Source organism: Rhamphochromis sp. 'chilingali' (assembly GCF_963969265.1).
Source record: "Rhamphochromis sp. 'chilingali' genome assembly, chromosome: 8".
Lineage (NCBI taxonomy): Eukaryota > Metazoa > Chordata > Actinopteri > Cichliformes > Cichlidae > Rhamphochromis > Rhamphochromis sp. 'chilingali'.
The window spans coordinates 19118341-19132937 of NC_137935.1; the positions used below are offsets into that span (position 1 = coordinate 19118341).

General features: G+C 43.0%; 1 protein-coding gene across 2 annotated transcripts in view; it reads left to right on the plus strand.

Annotated features, from left to right (window-relative positions):
- The window catches only part of arhgef12a (Rho guanine nucleotide exchange factor (GEF) 12a), a 44331-nt gene extending 40174 nt beyond the window's left edge, over positions 1 to 4157 (plus strand). For both annotated transcript variants that reach the window (XM_080888278.1, XM_080888279.1), the window contains 12 exons: positions 135 to 235; positions 490 to 567; positions 735 to 810; positions 896 to 1063; positions 1177 to 1264; positions 1351 to 1428; positions 1511 to 1605; positions 1716 to 1922; positions 2016 to 2252; positions 2361 to 2590; positions 2715 to 2790; positions 2902 to 4157. In XM_080888278.1, coding sequence (XP_080744404.1) covers positions 135 to 235; positions 490 to 567; positions 735 to 810; positions 896 to 1063; positions 1177 to 1264; positions 1351 to 1428; positions 1511 to 1605; positions 1716 to 1922; positions 2016 to 2252; positions 2361 to 2590; positions 2715 to 2790; positions 2902 to 2912 — 1445 coding nt within the window. In that variant the 3' untranslated portion in view covers positions 2913 to 4157. The remainder of the gene's footprint in view (positions 1 to 134; positions 236 to 489; positions 568 to 734; positions 811 to 895; positions 1064 to 1176; positions 1265 to 1350; positions 1429 to 1510; positions 1606 to 1715; positions 1923 to 2015; positions 2253 to 2360; positions 2591 to 2714; positions 2791 to 2901) is intronic.
- The last annotated feature ends 10440 nt before the right edge of the window (positions 4158 to 14597 follow it).

Here is a 14597-nt window from a genome sequence, read left to right on the forward strand (position 1 = left end):
TGCTCCCGCTCCCCCCAAAGCCCTGTCATAATTTTTTGGGAATGATGGCATGTTAATGGCCGGACGAAATATCAATTTGTCGGACAGTCCTCTGCAGAACTGAGGAGACCTTACTGGTTAATGTCGTCTTTCAGACAATGCAGAGGAGAAGGAGAAAGTTAAGCAGGCAGCAGACTGCTGCAGAAAGATCCTCAGTCACGTCAACCAGGCTGTGAAGGAATCTGAGGACAAACAGGTGTGTTGTTTTTTTTTTTTGTTTTTTTTTGTTGTTGTTGTTGTTGTTGTTTTTGTTTTTTTTAATTGAATCTCCTTTCCATGTTTTTTGCCATTAGGATGATTTGTTTTCCAACTTCCTTTTCAGCTTCCTTTTTACTCAAACTGCATTTTATTTCCACTGCTTCTGCTCCACAGGCAGCAGTATCCTCTTAAAGAGGACTTACTTATCCTATTTTTTTTTCCCCATCTGTTTATTTCACTCCCTTCCTCTAGAGGTTGGAGGACTATCAGAGACGATTGGACCTCTCTTCTCTAAAGCAGACAGACAACCCAATGATCCTGGAGCTAAAGGTGAGTTGTCTGCCCAGCCCTCTTTTAGCTTCAGTTAAAGCATACTCACTTGTTGTACACCCACATTCACTGTTTGAAATATGTGCTAGATAGAAAAATAGCACTGCACAGAGCAGAAGCCAGTAGTTTAAAGCTTTTGTTTTTATTTCCTGTTCCATAATATTCAGAACTTGGATCTGACAAAGAAAACGATGGTGCACGAGGGTCCACTGTCATGGAAAGTGAACAAGGACAAAACTATCGGTTTGTTCTGATTGATAGTTTCACTATTGCTGTTTAGCTGGAAGGTGACCACTACTTACAAACACATCTTTCTATTTTCTCTCAGAGCTCTATACACTCCTCCTGGAGGACATCCTGGTTCTCCTACAGAAACAGGATGAGCGTCTGATACTGAAGTGTCACAGCAAAAACCTGTCGGGCACTGCAGATACCAAACATATCTTCAGCCCTATCATCAAACTCAACACGGTGCTGGTGCGCTCAGTGGCCACAGGTCAGTTACCACATAAACTCTGAGGATTTATTACTAGAATAAGGTATGAAATAATACAGGCTCCATCCATAGAGGGTAGAGTAATATTCATTAATAAGCCTCTCTTCTGCCAGACAACAAGTCCTTCTTTGTTCTTTCGATGTCGGAAAACGGAGCCCAAATCTACGAGCTAATGGCGCCCACTGTCTCAGATCAGAGAACGTGAGAGCAAATCCCCTTTGATTCATTTAAATCTCATTGTTCCGGTTGTTATACGAGCTGATGACTGTTTCATTTCCCTGCACAAGGTGGCAGCGTCTAATCACGCAGAGAGCTGAAGCCATGAAAGTTAAGCCTCACAGCGTCATACCATTACCTCAGACCGTGTACGTTACTTACTAATTTGAGCACATCTAGTGGGTCAGGGTTTATGCTCGTTATTAACACATGATTCTGCTCGTGTGCCAGTGGGGAGAGAGACGGCGTGGAGATCATTACAACGGGAGTTTCCAGGTTGAGTAGAGACACGGACCGCACATCCACTGGCAGCACCCAGTCCACAGGTAACTGGAGCAACTCATTTCCTCGATCCATTTCTTCGTCCTACTTAAATATGTGTCGCTATACTTCTGTAATTAAACCCCTGTGATAACTCTTAATTATACCTTCATAGATAAGGAAAGCAGTCCAGTCTGTAGAAGCGCACTGCAGACTTCGCTACCTGGCAGTAATCCGTTTGAGGGAGTGAAGACTGAGGAGGAGAAGGAGGAGGAAGAAGAAGGCTTTGTGGACCCAGAACTTTCTTATCCAGTGGCCGAGGATTGCAGAGGAGCCTCGTTTAGCATGTTCCCCTCGAGGGCAGACGAAGCACTGAAAACACGTAAGGGGCACAGAACCGATGGATTGATGCACATGAAATGCGATCCAGCTATACTCTGTAAATCTATCACTTTTTTCTTTTTTTTTTGCTCAGTGGCAGCATTAAAGCACGTGTTAGTGACCCAGCTTATGTCCCAGGAAGCTGCAGAGCAAACTAAACGCTCCACAGGGGCTCGCCTCCTCAGGACCACCTCTCTGCGCACCCCCATAGACAGCCGTGCACGAGTGACAGTCCACAACGGCTCAGAGAAAACCAGCTCCCAGACAGACGACCTGGCTCAGGACCTGGGTTCAGGAGACACCGGCTTCTTTGACTCGACTGATGACTATGGTAGGTCTGGGCAGTCAGAACAATTCATGGTTTAAATAGAATAAACTGACATTAAACATAAATGTTCGCCTCGTCCTGATCCTTCCTGTTTTCCTTTGATTCTTTCAGCTGCGTATTTAGTCCTGGAGGGTTACGGTGGCCCAGGGGAGAGCAGCACAGACGATGACATCTTGGCAACAACCACAGGGAAGCAGCTGAGCACTTCCCAAGGCTGCGCTGCTGACTCGGGCATCAATTTGAGATTTTCTTCAACATCACAGGCCGGCAGCCTCTCCTCTTTCAGCAGACAGGTCCTCTCTCACCTTCGAAATCTTCAGGCCAACCTCAATTATCTGAAGGTAACCGACACTTAATCCTTTACAGCTCTGAAACACACACACACACACAATAACTGGTATCATGCACATACACAGTAGTCATTTTTATTGTGTAATCTGGCAGTAAATTATTTTTCTCCCACAGGAGGTTGAGGCCAAGTACAACAGTCTAATACAGCAAAGGCCAGAGAGATCAGCAGCAGACACGCATGGAAATAAAGGTATCTCACTTCATGCTCAGCGCTGACAAATGAATAACTGGTTCTTAATTTATGAATCACTTCCTGTATCTGTTCCTTTTCTGATCCCAGATCTTGCTCTCTCTCCCTCAGATAAGAGATAGTGGAAGTCTGTGCAGCAGCTTTTGGCTGTGGTCCCAAAGAGGAAGTACCGACTTGTAGTCTGTTCCTACTTCTCATGTCCTGGACTTTCTGGACGACTTATAAGCTTGTCCTCTCACTGCTGAGCCCTGTTTTTTTTTTTTTTCCGTTTTGTTTTTTCCATCAGTTGCCACAGAGAATGAGAGACTTAAGTGTGAGCAAACATTTGAAGGGAGGAGTCATCTTTTCGATGCCGAGCCCCCCCATCCTCTTCCTCCTCCGCCTCTTCTTCCTCCTCAGCACAAGGCAATCAGGGATGTGGGATTGCGCCAGAACCTCACCCCCCTCCCCTTTTACCATTTAACACCCATATCCCTTGAATCCCTGCAAGAAAGAGAACTTATACCAAAATGTACAAAGAAGTGTGTTGAGAATATATATATATGAAACACAAAACAAGAAAAGGAAAATTTTAAGATAATGTATTAAGATTTTTTTTTTTTTTATCCCAAGATGTATTTATTTTCTCTCTTTTCATTTTTTAAAGTGTTTCCCATATTGCTTGCATGCTTTAGGCCATGGTGTTACAGTTTTTGGCTGCTTTTCCTGCTTCAGTCACACGAGGGTTAGTGGGAGAGCCGAGTGCTCGCTAGCATAAAAGCACCCTAGCACACCTTGCTGAATTGCAGGACTGTATTCGGACTGAAGAGGCCAGAGTTGCACTGCTGATGGATCCCATTGTGTTAAAATGACCTGTGTTTTGAGTCTTGAATTTCAGATAAATTCTAGGCGTGGTGTTAACTAGAATGAAGAGTCTGCCGGCTCTGATCTGGTCCTGTTGCATTTCTGTGCTGACTCCTTCGTCCTCTTCGCTCTGAAGGGTGTTTTGCCTCTCATCTGCTCCTCTTCTCCTTTTGCGTGTGATTCTCCCTCTTCTTTTTCCCTGTGACCATGTTTGAGTGTTTTCCCTCTCTTCCTCACAGCCTAGTGGCTTTGATGCTTATTTATCCCTTCCAACACTTTATGTCATGCTTCCTCATCTGCCTCTGGGTGTCTCGCCCTGTTCCCCTCTTCTCCAAGGAGCGGTCGTGCTCGTTCAGTGTCAGCTCCTGGCAAATGCTGCTTTCTTTCTGCTACTATTGGCAATGCTGATCTGACTCCCTGATATTCTAATAATGTCATGAAGTTCAACATATTCTGTACAATGATCAAGTTGGAAGGTTTATGCATAACTTTACAAAATAAATGGTGCCATGACACATTCAAAAAAGAAACCGGTGTGCTGATGTTTTCTTTCTTTCTTTTTTTTCCCGTCTAACAAAAGAAGACATCTAGTCTGGTGATGTTTTCAGAAATTGCTGAATGATTGGGAAATTATTATATTTGGAGGTCAGAGTGACAAAGAAATGATCAGTTGCTTGACTTGTCTAAACATTAAATAATAAACACATTGTGACTGTAAACCTATTTTTCTTTTTTAATCTGTCTGGTTGAATTTTAGGTCCTGCTGAAAAGACTGTGCCTTCTGTTCACAATATCCCTCCTCCTGTCTTTACACATATGGAGTGGAAATTTTTCAGATGTCTATGCCGATAAATTCACTCCAGGCATCTTTGTGTGACATTATTGTGCACAAATTCTTCATGGTTCTGCTAATTTATGCTGTCCTAATATAAAAAATTTACAATTATGGGTGCAAATTCATTCATTCATTTACAGTAACATAATTCCCTAGAAGGTTACACCTTAAGACCTACAGTAAGCAACTTTTTACCACTTTCAAGCAGGATATAGGGAGAGAAACAGTGAAAGTTACCTCTATGTAGATATCCAGTATATGCAAAGCAGCAGTAGGACTTAGTGGTAGTACAAGTATTCAGTATTAAAAGTCTTTTTGATAGAGAAAAAAATCTAAATGTATTTTGTTATTAAAGCTAGTTTAAACTTAGTTTCAGAATTGTTTTCTTTTAGCTCCAACACATTTTGGGGAGTTAATTATGAGCTATAGTTGTAGTCTCTGGAGTCGCTTGCTTTCAGACACAGTTCAGGTAAATCAATTTAATATTAAAATAGCTAAACTGCACTTTAATCTGTGTAAGTGTGTAAGTGACAGTCGGACACTTGCAGGAATTCACTGCACTGTGAATGAATTCAAGGCTTGAACTTTCCAACCACTCAACAGATGACATCCTGTATGCGAGTAACTGAAAACTGGATGACACATGAAATATTACAGATCTCTTTCCCCCCCGAAGCAACTTCACAATTGAAAACTGGGTTGAAAATGTGGACGGCGCAGGCAGTGTGGACCACTTTAATGTTACCTTCATAGTCAACTATACGTTTGACCTTAAACAGAATATATTTTTCTAGACATTCGGCAGCACTAAATGTCAGAGTGCGTGAGCCGTCGTAAAGGAAACCACGAGAGAGGTTTTGATCAAAGACGCCAGAAAAGGTGTTCATTACCAGCAGGTGGCAAACTTCCACCATTAAACTTCATGTGGAGAAGACCCACCCTAAAACCTGCAGTGACATCAGTGTTTTAAATAACCTAGGGTGCCCATTGATTTTCCACATACATTTGACTCCAGAGTCTAACAAATAAATGACCCAAGAAATGCATCTTGCCGGCCTCCATAATGAGACAAAGCCACAGTCAAGAGAATCCCACAGAGGACTGTGTAGCATTTATTGTGACTTTGTTCTGGTTTACTGCTACCTGTCTTGTGTCTGGCAGTGATTTTTGCAAAGTGTGTCTGAGTGGAAAGCAGGATGAAGAATCGCAGCCTGAATGACATGCTCCCTCTTTCTTTCTCTCTGTCAGCCCAACTGTTGGCTTGCTGCAATGAGAGAGAGGAGAGGATATCTTATGAGGAGACAATGTGAATCCACATGAGGTATAAATGGTGAAAGAAAAAGAGGGAGAAAAGCCAATAAATTAAGAGTAATAGAAAGGAAGTGGTGAGGGTAGAGTGTGATAAAGACACAGGGAAGATGAGGAGAGGACAGAGGCAGACGAGAGGGGATGGTAATTGATTGTCTTGTTTCTCCACATGCACCTGTCATCGAGCTAATTGGAGTGGCGAAGACAAAGAGGAGAGAGGTGTCAGTCACAGCGGAGCCTTCCAAGAGGGCAATTCAGGTCAAGCTCTGATAAGACGACCCCTTTCTCCTCAGCACCTTCAGCTACGCAACAGTGTCACGAGGAGACGGGCGGGGGAAATGAATCCAAAATATGTCCCATCCAAAAGCAGAGGTCCTGCACTGTCGTTGTTCTCTTTTTTTTTCACCCACTAGGCATTTTGAGTTGTGTCATCTTTTAAATATAGTATAAAAACATAACAGAGCACACTTACCCACATGGTTTCGGATGCTGATTTGCATAAATTTTGCATACATGCCCAATGTTGAAAATCAAGTTGAGGATTGATGTGTTTACCTGATGCTGTGTAACACAAAGAGCTCGAGCTCATGATTATAGTGGAGCGCATCATTATGGTTGTTGCCACGGGGCTTAATTCTAAGATAAGGATGGTTGACTAAATAACTCGGCTGTGACAGGAACAAACAGGAGGGGTTATTTCTTTAGAATCTGGGCTTTTTTATCCACACTTCCACAAAAATAAGAAACACAGCACTGCAAGCATCGCATTCTGAACAGCTCCTAAAATCAAGGTTCTGTGTGAACGTCTATGCATTGACTTTTCTACTCTACACGAGCACTGAAGGCATTTTATGCAACATCTCTCATTCACCCAGGCATTTTTCTGCGACAAAGTGCTTTCTATCTAATTCTTACACATCAGGAGCAACTCAGGGCTCAGTGTGCCAAAGGATGCTTTGTTATGCACACTGAGGCAGCCGGTGACTGAACCACCAACCCTCCAATTAGGACATGACCTGCTGCACCTCCTGAGCCACAGTTAGCTAACTAAATAATGTTTAAAACCAACTGCCCAATTTTGTGTAGTTCCACCTCAAAGAAACAGCTCTGACCTGCTGAGGAGTCTCTTTAAGACCTCTTAAGACATCCCAGCAATGTCCTGAAAGCTGAGAGGCTTTAAAGAAACTGACTTGCTGTTCCAGCATGGTGAGGTGGAGTTGAGGTGCAGGACACGCTGGAGAGATCATCTCTGTGTTCCTCTGGATAAACTGGAGGAGGTGGCTGGGGAAAGGTAGGACCTTTCTGCTTAGGCAGCAGCCCCCTCAACGCGGGCATGGGTATGCAGAAGAAAATGGAGGGATGGACGTTCCAGCACATCCCACAGATGACTGATGGGATCGGGTAAGTTCAAGGCCAAGTCAACACCTTGAATTCCTTCAAACCATTTCTGAACACTTCCAGAATGAGAGGTTCACTGCTATTGGCAATAGTTACCATGAAGAGGTGTCTGCAGCAGTGCATCATTCACAGGTATACCAGGGTTCAATAACACACAACGCCTCCGAAACGTTGCCACTTTCCCATAATTCATCTCTTCCGCAGGTAAATAAAACACACTCACAAGGCTATCTGCACGATGTTAAAGTAAGTAAGTAAAATTTTATTTATATAGCACATTTCTAGATAAGAGATCACAAAGTGCTTTACAAGGTATAGACACAGATTAAAAAGACAAAGTACAGTCAAAAGTTAACAAAATGCAATTTTAAAAAGATGTGTTTTTAGCTGTTTTTTAAAAGTAATCAGTGAATCAGCAGATCTTAAGTTCTGAGGAAGAGAATTCCACAGTCTGGCGGCCACAGTAGCAAAAGCTCGATCACCCCTAGTTTTCAGTCTCGTATACTTAATAACAAGTAGGCCCTGACCACAAGACCTCAGAGACCTACTAGGGGCATAGGGCTGTAAGAGTTCAATGATGTATGATGGTGCTTGTTCTTGAAGAGCCTTAAATGTGAGAACCAGAATCTTAAAGTGGACTCTGAATTCGACAGGGAGCCAGTGTAACTGTATAAGCAGCGGTGTTATATGTGAGTATTTCGATGTTTTCGTCAGAAGCCTTGCTGCAGCATTTTGGACAGTCTGCAGACGCTCCAGGGAACTCTTGTTTAGACATGTAAACAGTGAATTGCAATAGTCCAGTCGTGATGAAATAAAAGCATGAATAACAATCTCCAGTTCAGTATGAGCTATTATGGGGCTCAATTTAGAAATATTTCTTAAATGATAAAAGCAAGACCGAACCAGAGATTTGACGTGAGTATCCAATGTAAGAGCAGGATCGAAGGTTATCCCTAGGTTCCTGATAGATGGTTTCACAAACGTTGAAAGGGGACCAAGAGCATTCATTATGCTGGGTACATGTCTGTCTGGAGCACATAACAGGACTTCAGTTTTATTTTCATTTAGTTGGAGGAAATTGTCGGCCATCCAACCTTTGATGGTTTCCAAACACACATTTAAAATCCGCAGTTTAGAAGCATCTTCAGGTTTAAAAGATATATATAGTTGGATGTCGTCTGCGTAGCAGTGGTAACAAATATCCTCAAAAGGGCTCAAAATATGCTGGAGAGGAAGTAAATAAATTAAAAACAATAATGGCCCCAGCACAGAGCCTTGTGGCACACCAAAGGACAGGGACGTAGAAGATGACCTGTACTTAGAAACTGCCACAGAAGAGTATCGTTCACAGAGATACGAGGAGAACCACTCTAAGGCAGACCCAGATACACCGACCCAGTATTTCAGCCTATCAAGCAAAATATAATGGTCAACGGTGTCAAAGGCCGACGTGAGATCCAACATTAAAAGAACAGAACACTTACCCGCATCGTTTTGCATCAGAATGTCATTAGAAACTCTAAGAAGGGCTGTTTCAGTAGAATGAGCTTTACGAAAGCCAGACTGAAATTTATCAAAGATGTTATATTTTTCTAAAACTGCTGTAAGCTGCTTAGCCACAATCTTCTCTAAAATCTTAGCAATTAACTGTATTTTTGAGATCGGTCTGTAGTTGCTAGTGAGAGATGGGTCCAGCATAGGCTTTTTTAACAGAGGGTATATAACAGCAGTTTTAAAATAGGCAGGAACTTTGCCAGATCCCAAAGAGGTGTTAATTATAGTGAGCATACAGGGACCAATAGAGTAAAAGACATTTTTAAATAACGATGCGGGTAAAATGTCGAGTGAACAAGAGGATACTTTTGTTGCACTAACTATTTTACCCAGTTCGGCTAGTTAAACAGGTAAAAATCTTTCTAAAACAACAGGCCGAACTGGCGTAGGAACTGACAGTGCAGATGCTGATGGGGACAATTTTTTCCTTATATTGCTAATTTTTTCTAAAAAGAAAGCAAGAAATGTTTCACAGTCTTCAGCAGAAGAAATAATGGCAGCAGGTGGAGCAGGAGTAATGATATCAGTAATAGTATCAAATAAAAGGGAAGTTAGATGCTCATGTGCCTATCATACATAGCTGGACTGGACTTTTTCATTTTTATGGGCCGATGTTTTGTTTTTTCGTTTTTTTCCGTAACGGTATAAACACTGAAAGGTGGTGGATTGGCCAGATGCTGGGAGATGTGTAAAAATAACTCAATTGTTTGGTGATGGCTATGGCGGAGCTACCACAGATTCAGCAACATTAGCAAGTGGTGGAGGCCAGAAGGTGCAACAGGCTGGCAGGTGGATGACGGAAAGGCAGGAGGAGCAGAGACCAAGTTTAGGTGGAGTTTATTTTCGTTATGCTGACCTTTTACAGTCAGTTACAATAACTCGTACTGCTACTAGCTAGCATGACGGAGTTTCTATACAGCTGGGCGGGTGCTATGGTGTTAATGATGTTGAACTTGTTTTGTCTTATTTTATTTATAAGGTTAGTTGGTTATCTGGTGAGAGGGAAACATGAAGATGAAACCAGGAGATGTCCTTACTGAATCATCAGAGCTGAACAGGTGATGGAGAAACAGGTTTACCTTTTAGGTGACATGAATTAGTTGAAGGGAAGTTATGAACTGTTTCTGAGAGACAAATAACACCAGGATCTTCTTCTATGTAGCTGACAGCTGGTAACTGTGCAGGGGCGGGTCTAGCAAAGTTTTGCCAGGGGGCCAGGTAGGGCATTAACAGGGAAAGGGGGGCACAAAGAAATACTTTTCTTTCTTATTCTCATTTAAAATGTCTAGCTTTTAAAAAATAATTATCTGAATCTTACAACAAACGTTTTCATCGGATGTAAAATGTATTGAAATCCATTATTGTACATAGTAATTTTTTTAGGGTCCCATTTTAATTTCTTCAGAAGTAGCTAAGTACTGTATATGATGCCAGTATTTTCCCACATTTTCTAGATACTGTACCAGTACTGTGTGTAAAATGCAATATTTTGCCCTGCCATGCTGTTTATTGATGTGGCAAATGAATGGTTTATGAAAATATATCTAAATCTGTCATGGTCCCTGTGCCTCCCCGGCCAGCCCAGTGTGGCCACAAGTGTTTGTTGTTTTTCTCTCACTCTGTCTCTCCTACCTGTCTGCCTGGGCGGAGCTCTGATTGGGCTCCTGCCCTTGGCCCACGCACCTGCAGCTGATCTCGAGCGGATTGCAGTTCTCTGGCTCTTAAGGCTGGGGCTCTGAGCTGTTCGTCGCTGGAATATTGAGTAACTCTCGTTAGTATTGCCTGGCTTCCTTGCGATTCTACTGTTCCCGTGTTTGCCTTCGACTTACCCTCGTCTGTGTAAACAGGTTTACCTGGATCAGCCCTTTTGTGACCCCTGGACCCCGTGAGTAGGAGAGTGAGCTGAGCTGCTTGTGTGGAGACTGTTTGGACGAGGAGCCGAGCGAGTGCGAAGAAGTGTGTCTCCCCAGCCAAGTGATCCCCGGGACCCTGGTGTTCCCCCCCCCTTCACGTGTATATAGTGCACCAGTGTGATTAATAAAGTGTCGTTGAACTGTGCTACCTCAGTCTGCGCCTGAGTCCGTTCCACTCCCGTGACATAAATCTGTCATCAGTGATCAGTAATGATCATGATTCACGTCTAGCCTTCTCTGTCTTAATTTCAGGTTTTCACCATGTGTTGTAGATAGTTCAGGAGGTTAACTCGACCAAGCAGTCTACTTCCGGGTACTGTTTAGAATACCAGAATAGGGAGGATGGTGTCAGCATGACCGCTGAATGATCATGGTGATCTTCCTATTATAGCCGGTACTCAGAGCATCGTGCATATTGTCCTTCCTTGAGGCACTTTTGGCAAACGCTACCGACTGTAAATCAGGAACGCCTGCAAGACTTGCATTTTGAAGATGACTCAGTTGTGTAACTATCAGAGTTTGGCGCTTGTTAAAATGAGTCAGATTTGTATTTTTTGGTCCAGTTTTCAGCTGCCACAGTAAACTCCAAGAGGTAGCTGATACATCTAATACATCCCAACGCAACCTTGATAGGCGGTAGTGTGAGAAGATAATCAATATCCTTCCCAAAGATTTTCTCATGTATCTCGGTAATGTTTCCAGTGGGGACACACTCGCATCAGTATTTACACCTTCAACCCGTCCTCACTCCCAAAGCGTAACATTTTAGGTGACAAATCGTCAACATATTACGTTTTCAGCCACCCTACACGTTCCTAAATGACGACATTGGAAACATGGGGAAATATGAGAACCGTTTGGGCTCAATCTACACGTCTGCTCTTTTTATTAAAATCGCTTGGGAAAACACTATTTAATGTCATTAAAGTGCTGGTTAGGTTTAGGGCTGGAATACAGGGCTGGAACGTCTATTACCGCGGGAGCGTTATTCCACTGGATTTCATCCATAACTTGGTGTTCTGAGAAACCATCCTACTCTGACAAAACGTCCTACCCGTATTATAATTTGACGGTGACTTGCGACTAAACCTAACTCTACCCCTAACCATAACCCTAACCATGACCATAACCCTAAGAAGTATTCCGGATGGGTGAGAGAAAAAGAAGTCAATTTGGCGTTGGTGTTGTGCGCATGCGCCGCGTCTGCGCAGAAACATTGGGTAGGATGGTCATCAAAAGGTCACCTTTTGCATTCCCCAGGAACGCCGCGGGACGTGACAAAACGTCAGGATGTTACGCCTCGGGAGTGAGAACGGTCTGACACCTCAGGTAGTCTGTCAGCAGCCTGTGCTCATCTTTTATCATTGTATGGAATTGGGCTGGTTAGTTGGTGCTTAACTCGTTGCTGCAGCTGGTGGCATTCAGCAGCACCACCCAATAAAAGTTTCAAACGTAAAAACATAATGCTGCTCCTCGTTTAATCCCTTCATCAGTATTCATTGGCAGCATGACGCACACGAGCCTCAGCGTCAGCCGCTGTTCCTATCAATATAAAGTCAGTCACCAGTGTGAAGATTGTGTGAGGTCAAACTTAAGATCAGTCAACAAAATAATTAGTCATAGTCCTCCATTACTTCTGTGTAGCTCTTCTAGCAGAGGCACAGTGGGGTTATTTTTTTCTTTCTTTTTCCTTTTCTGTGCAATATATCACTGACTAGTTTTGTGGTGCTCATCAAAGGCTATTATATTTCAAACCGTGGAGGAAATAAATAAATAAAGAAGAAAAGAATGTGAACAGCTTAGAAAAAGTTATAGTGGAATTTAAAAAAAAATCAGCTATTCAGATTGTGATTTATGGCTACGGCCACTCTCTCTCCACTTTCCAGGGGGAGAGAGGGATGGTGTCTGCACCTGCTTGTCAAACCAGAATAATTAGGTTGTTTTCTCCTCACCACCTCCACCGGGTTTTAACAACTTTTTTTTTTTTTTTTAATATTTGCATTTTTGGATGCCCTCCCCATTTATTCAAATCCGAACAAGATGTTTTTGGAAATTATTTAAGTCAATCAAAGACAATTCTTTCTTTTTCCTTTTTCATCCAACAGAAGTCACCTCAATAATAAGCTGTTTCCACAAACGATGCCCGTGACCTTATAAGATTGATTTTCATGCTTCTCTTCTCTCCTTTCATCGAGCAGAAGCCAATATCGGATGGATTGGGGCTGAAGATCAATGTACCATCCGCAGTCCGGTTAATCCATAGCCTCTCTGGAGTAATCTGTGTCCCAAGCACAACAATGAGCCAGGCAAGCCGTGGAGAGGGTGAGTTAAGCCAATGCAAAGAGATGAATGAACTGACTCCTTTAAATGAAAGCAATATGCTTTAAAAAAAACCCTGAGAGAGCAAAGATCCATGCATACCAAACAACGAAGAGGATGCCTGAACCCATTCAGTGACTGCTGCTGCTGCGGGATGCTTTTTAATCAACCTGTCCAGTAATGAATAGGCACCTGTGGCTCGGCGTGGCTTGGCTCAGTGTTAACCCTGTCTAATTACGACACCGTGGTTTGATGGAGTATCTGGGTAAAAAGCTCCAGGCAGGGCCAGCTGGCACTGGGCTCCCTGGTTCAGTCTGCTGTGAAAGAGAAACCGGAGAGAGTGGAGCACATGGGCGCTGAGCTGTTGAGCTGTGACCTGGGACCACACCCGGGCTTAAAGAACCTCAGGGCCGCGGCAGAAATCGATGGCGCTGTCGGCAGCCACGCTTCTGCTGATTTTGATAACCAGAGCTGACGAGGTGCACAGCTGCCCCATCTGGCTGGCTGGCTCAGTCAGGCGGCAGGCTTTTTCTCAGACATGGAAACAAAAGTGAGATGTGGAAAAAGTTTAAGTGGGGCTAACGGACATATGGCTGGAGTCAGCTGCTCTGAGTCCTCTGGGCGTGAGGCGAACCCTCTCTTACACTATGTGACAGCAATGAATGGAGGCTGCCATGCTCACATGGATGCTTGATTTGGCTAAAAGGAGAAAATGATTAGTTATTCATTATCCTTAATTCGTTGCTTCTATAATCAAGACACACAGGGAGGAGAGTAATTCAAAACAGAGCCCAGAAAACTAGAATTAAAGGGAGAATGTGGTATTTCTTCCCAAGACATGGATGGATGATGATTGGTGCCAAATCCAGATCTGGATGGTAAATGGGTATTTGACAGCAGATCATCTTATTGCTTGAAAAATGTCACATTATTTATCTCAAATAAACTATGTAAATCAATGGATCTGTCTTAGCGGATCTGTATATTTATAGCACCTTTAAGCTGCTGGTGTGCTCACATTTTATTTAAAAAAAAATCTGTCTGCCTGTACTCAAAGCAGAGTGTGGTGCAGCCCCCTTTTTTTTTTCTTTTAATTTTGCAGAGTACAATTCTAGTCATCATGAATCATTGAGCGTGAGTCATCTAGGAATCACGAGTCTTTCCTTCTTGCATGAAGCCTACATTGCTTCCTTTGTGCGATCGTTCCTGGTGAGCATGTACAGTACAAGCAGGCGCACTGGCAGCGCTCTTTAAAGCCCACATCCATAATTACAACATGCTGTCCTCTTACGAGTTGCATCTACCCCACCACTGGCTCTCTTTATGTTTTAGGCATGAGCATGAATTTTGCATGAGCTTTGAAGCAGAACAGGTTTGTTTTACATCGGCAGTATTTGTAAACAGTGGATTAAAAAAGAAAAAGAAAAAAAAAGGTCATGTAAAATGTAAGCGAGCATATTTTCCAGGTAGCGGTGAAGCTTTTCAAGAAGCCAGAAGCTAATTTCTAAGGTGAAATTAACTGAGAAACTGAGATAGAGAGAGTTTAAAAATGTGGACCTGGGGCACTTCATCTGACCCCAGTCTAATCCTGCTTATTTCCTATTATCTCTCACTGTGATGCTATTGCAGGAGAGTAT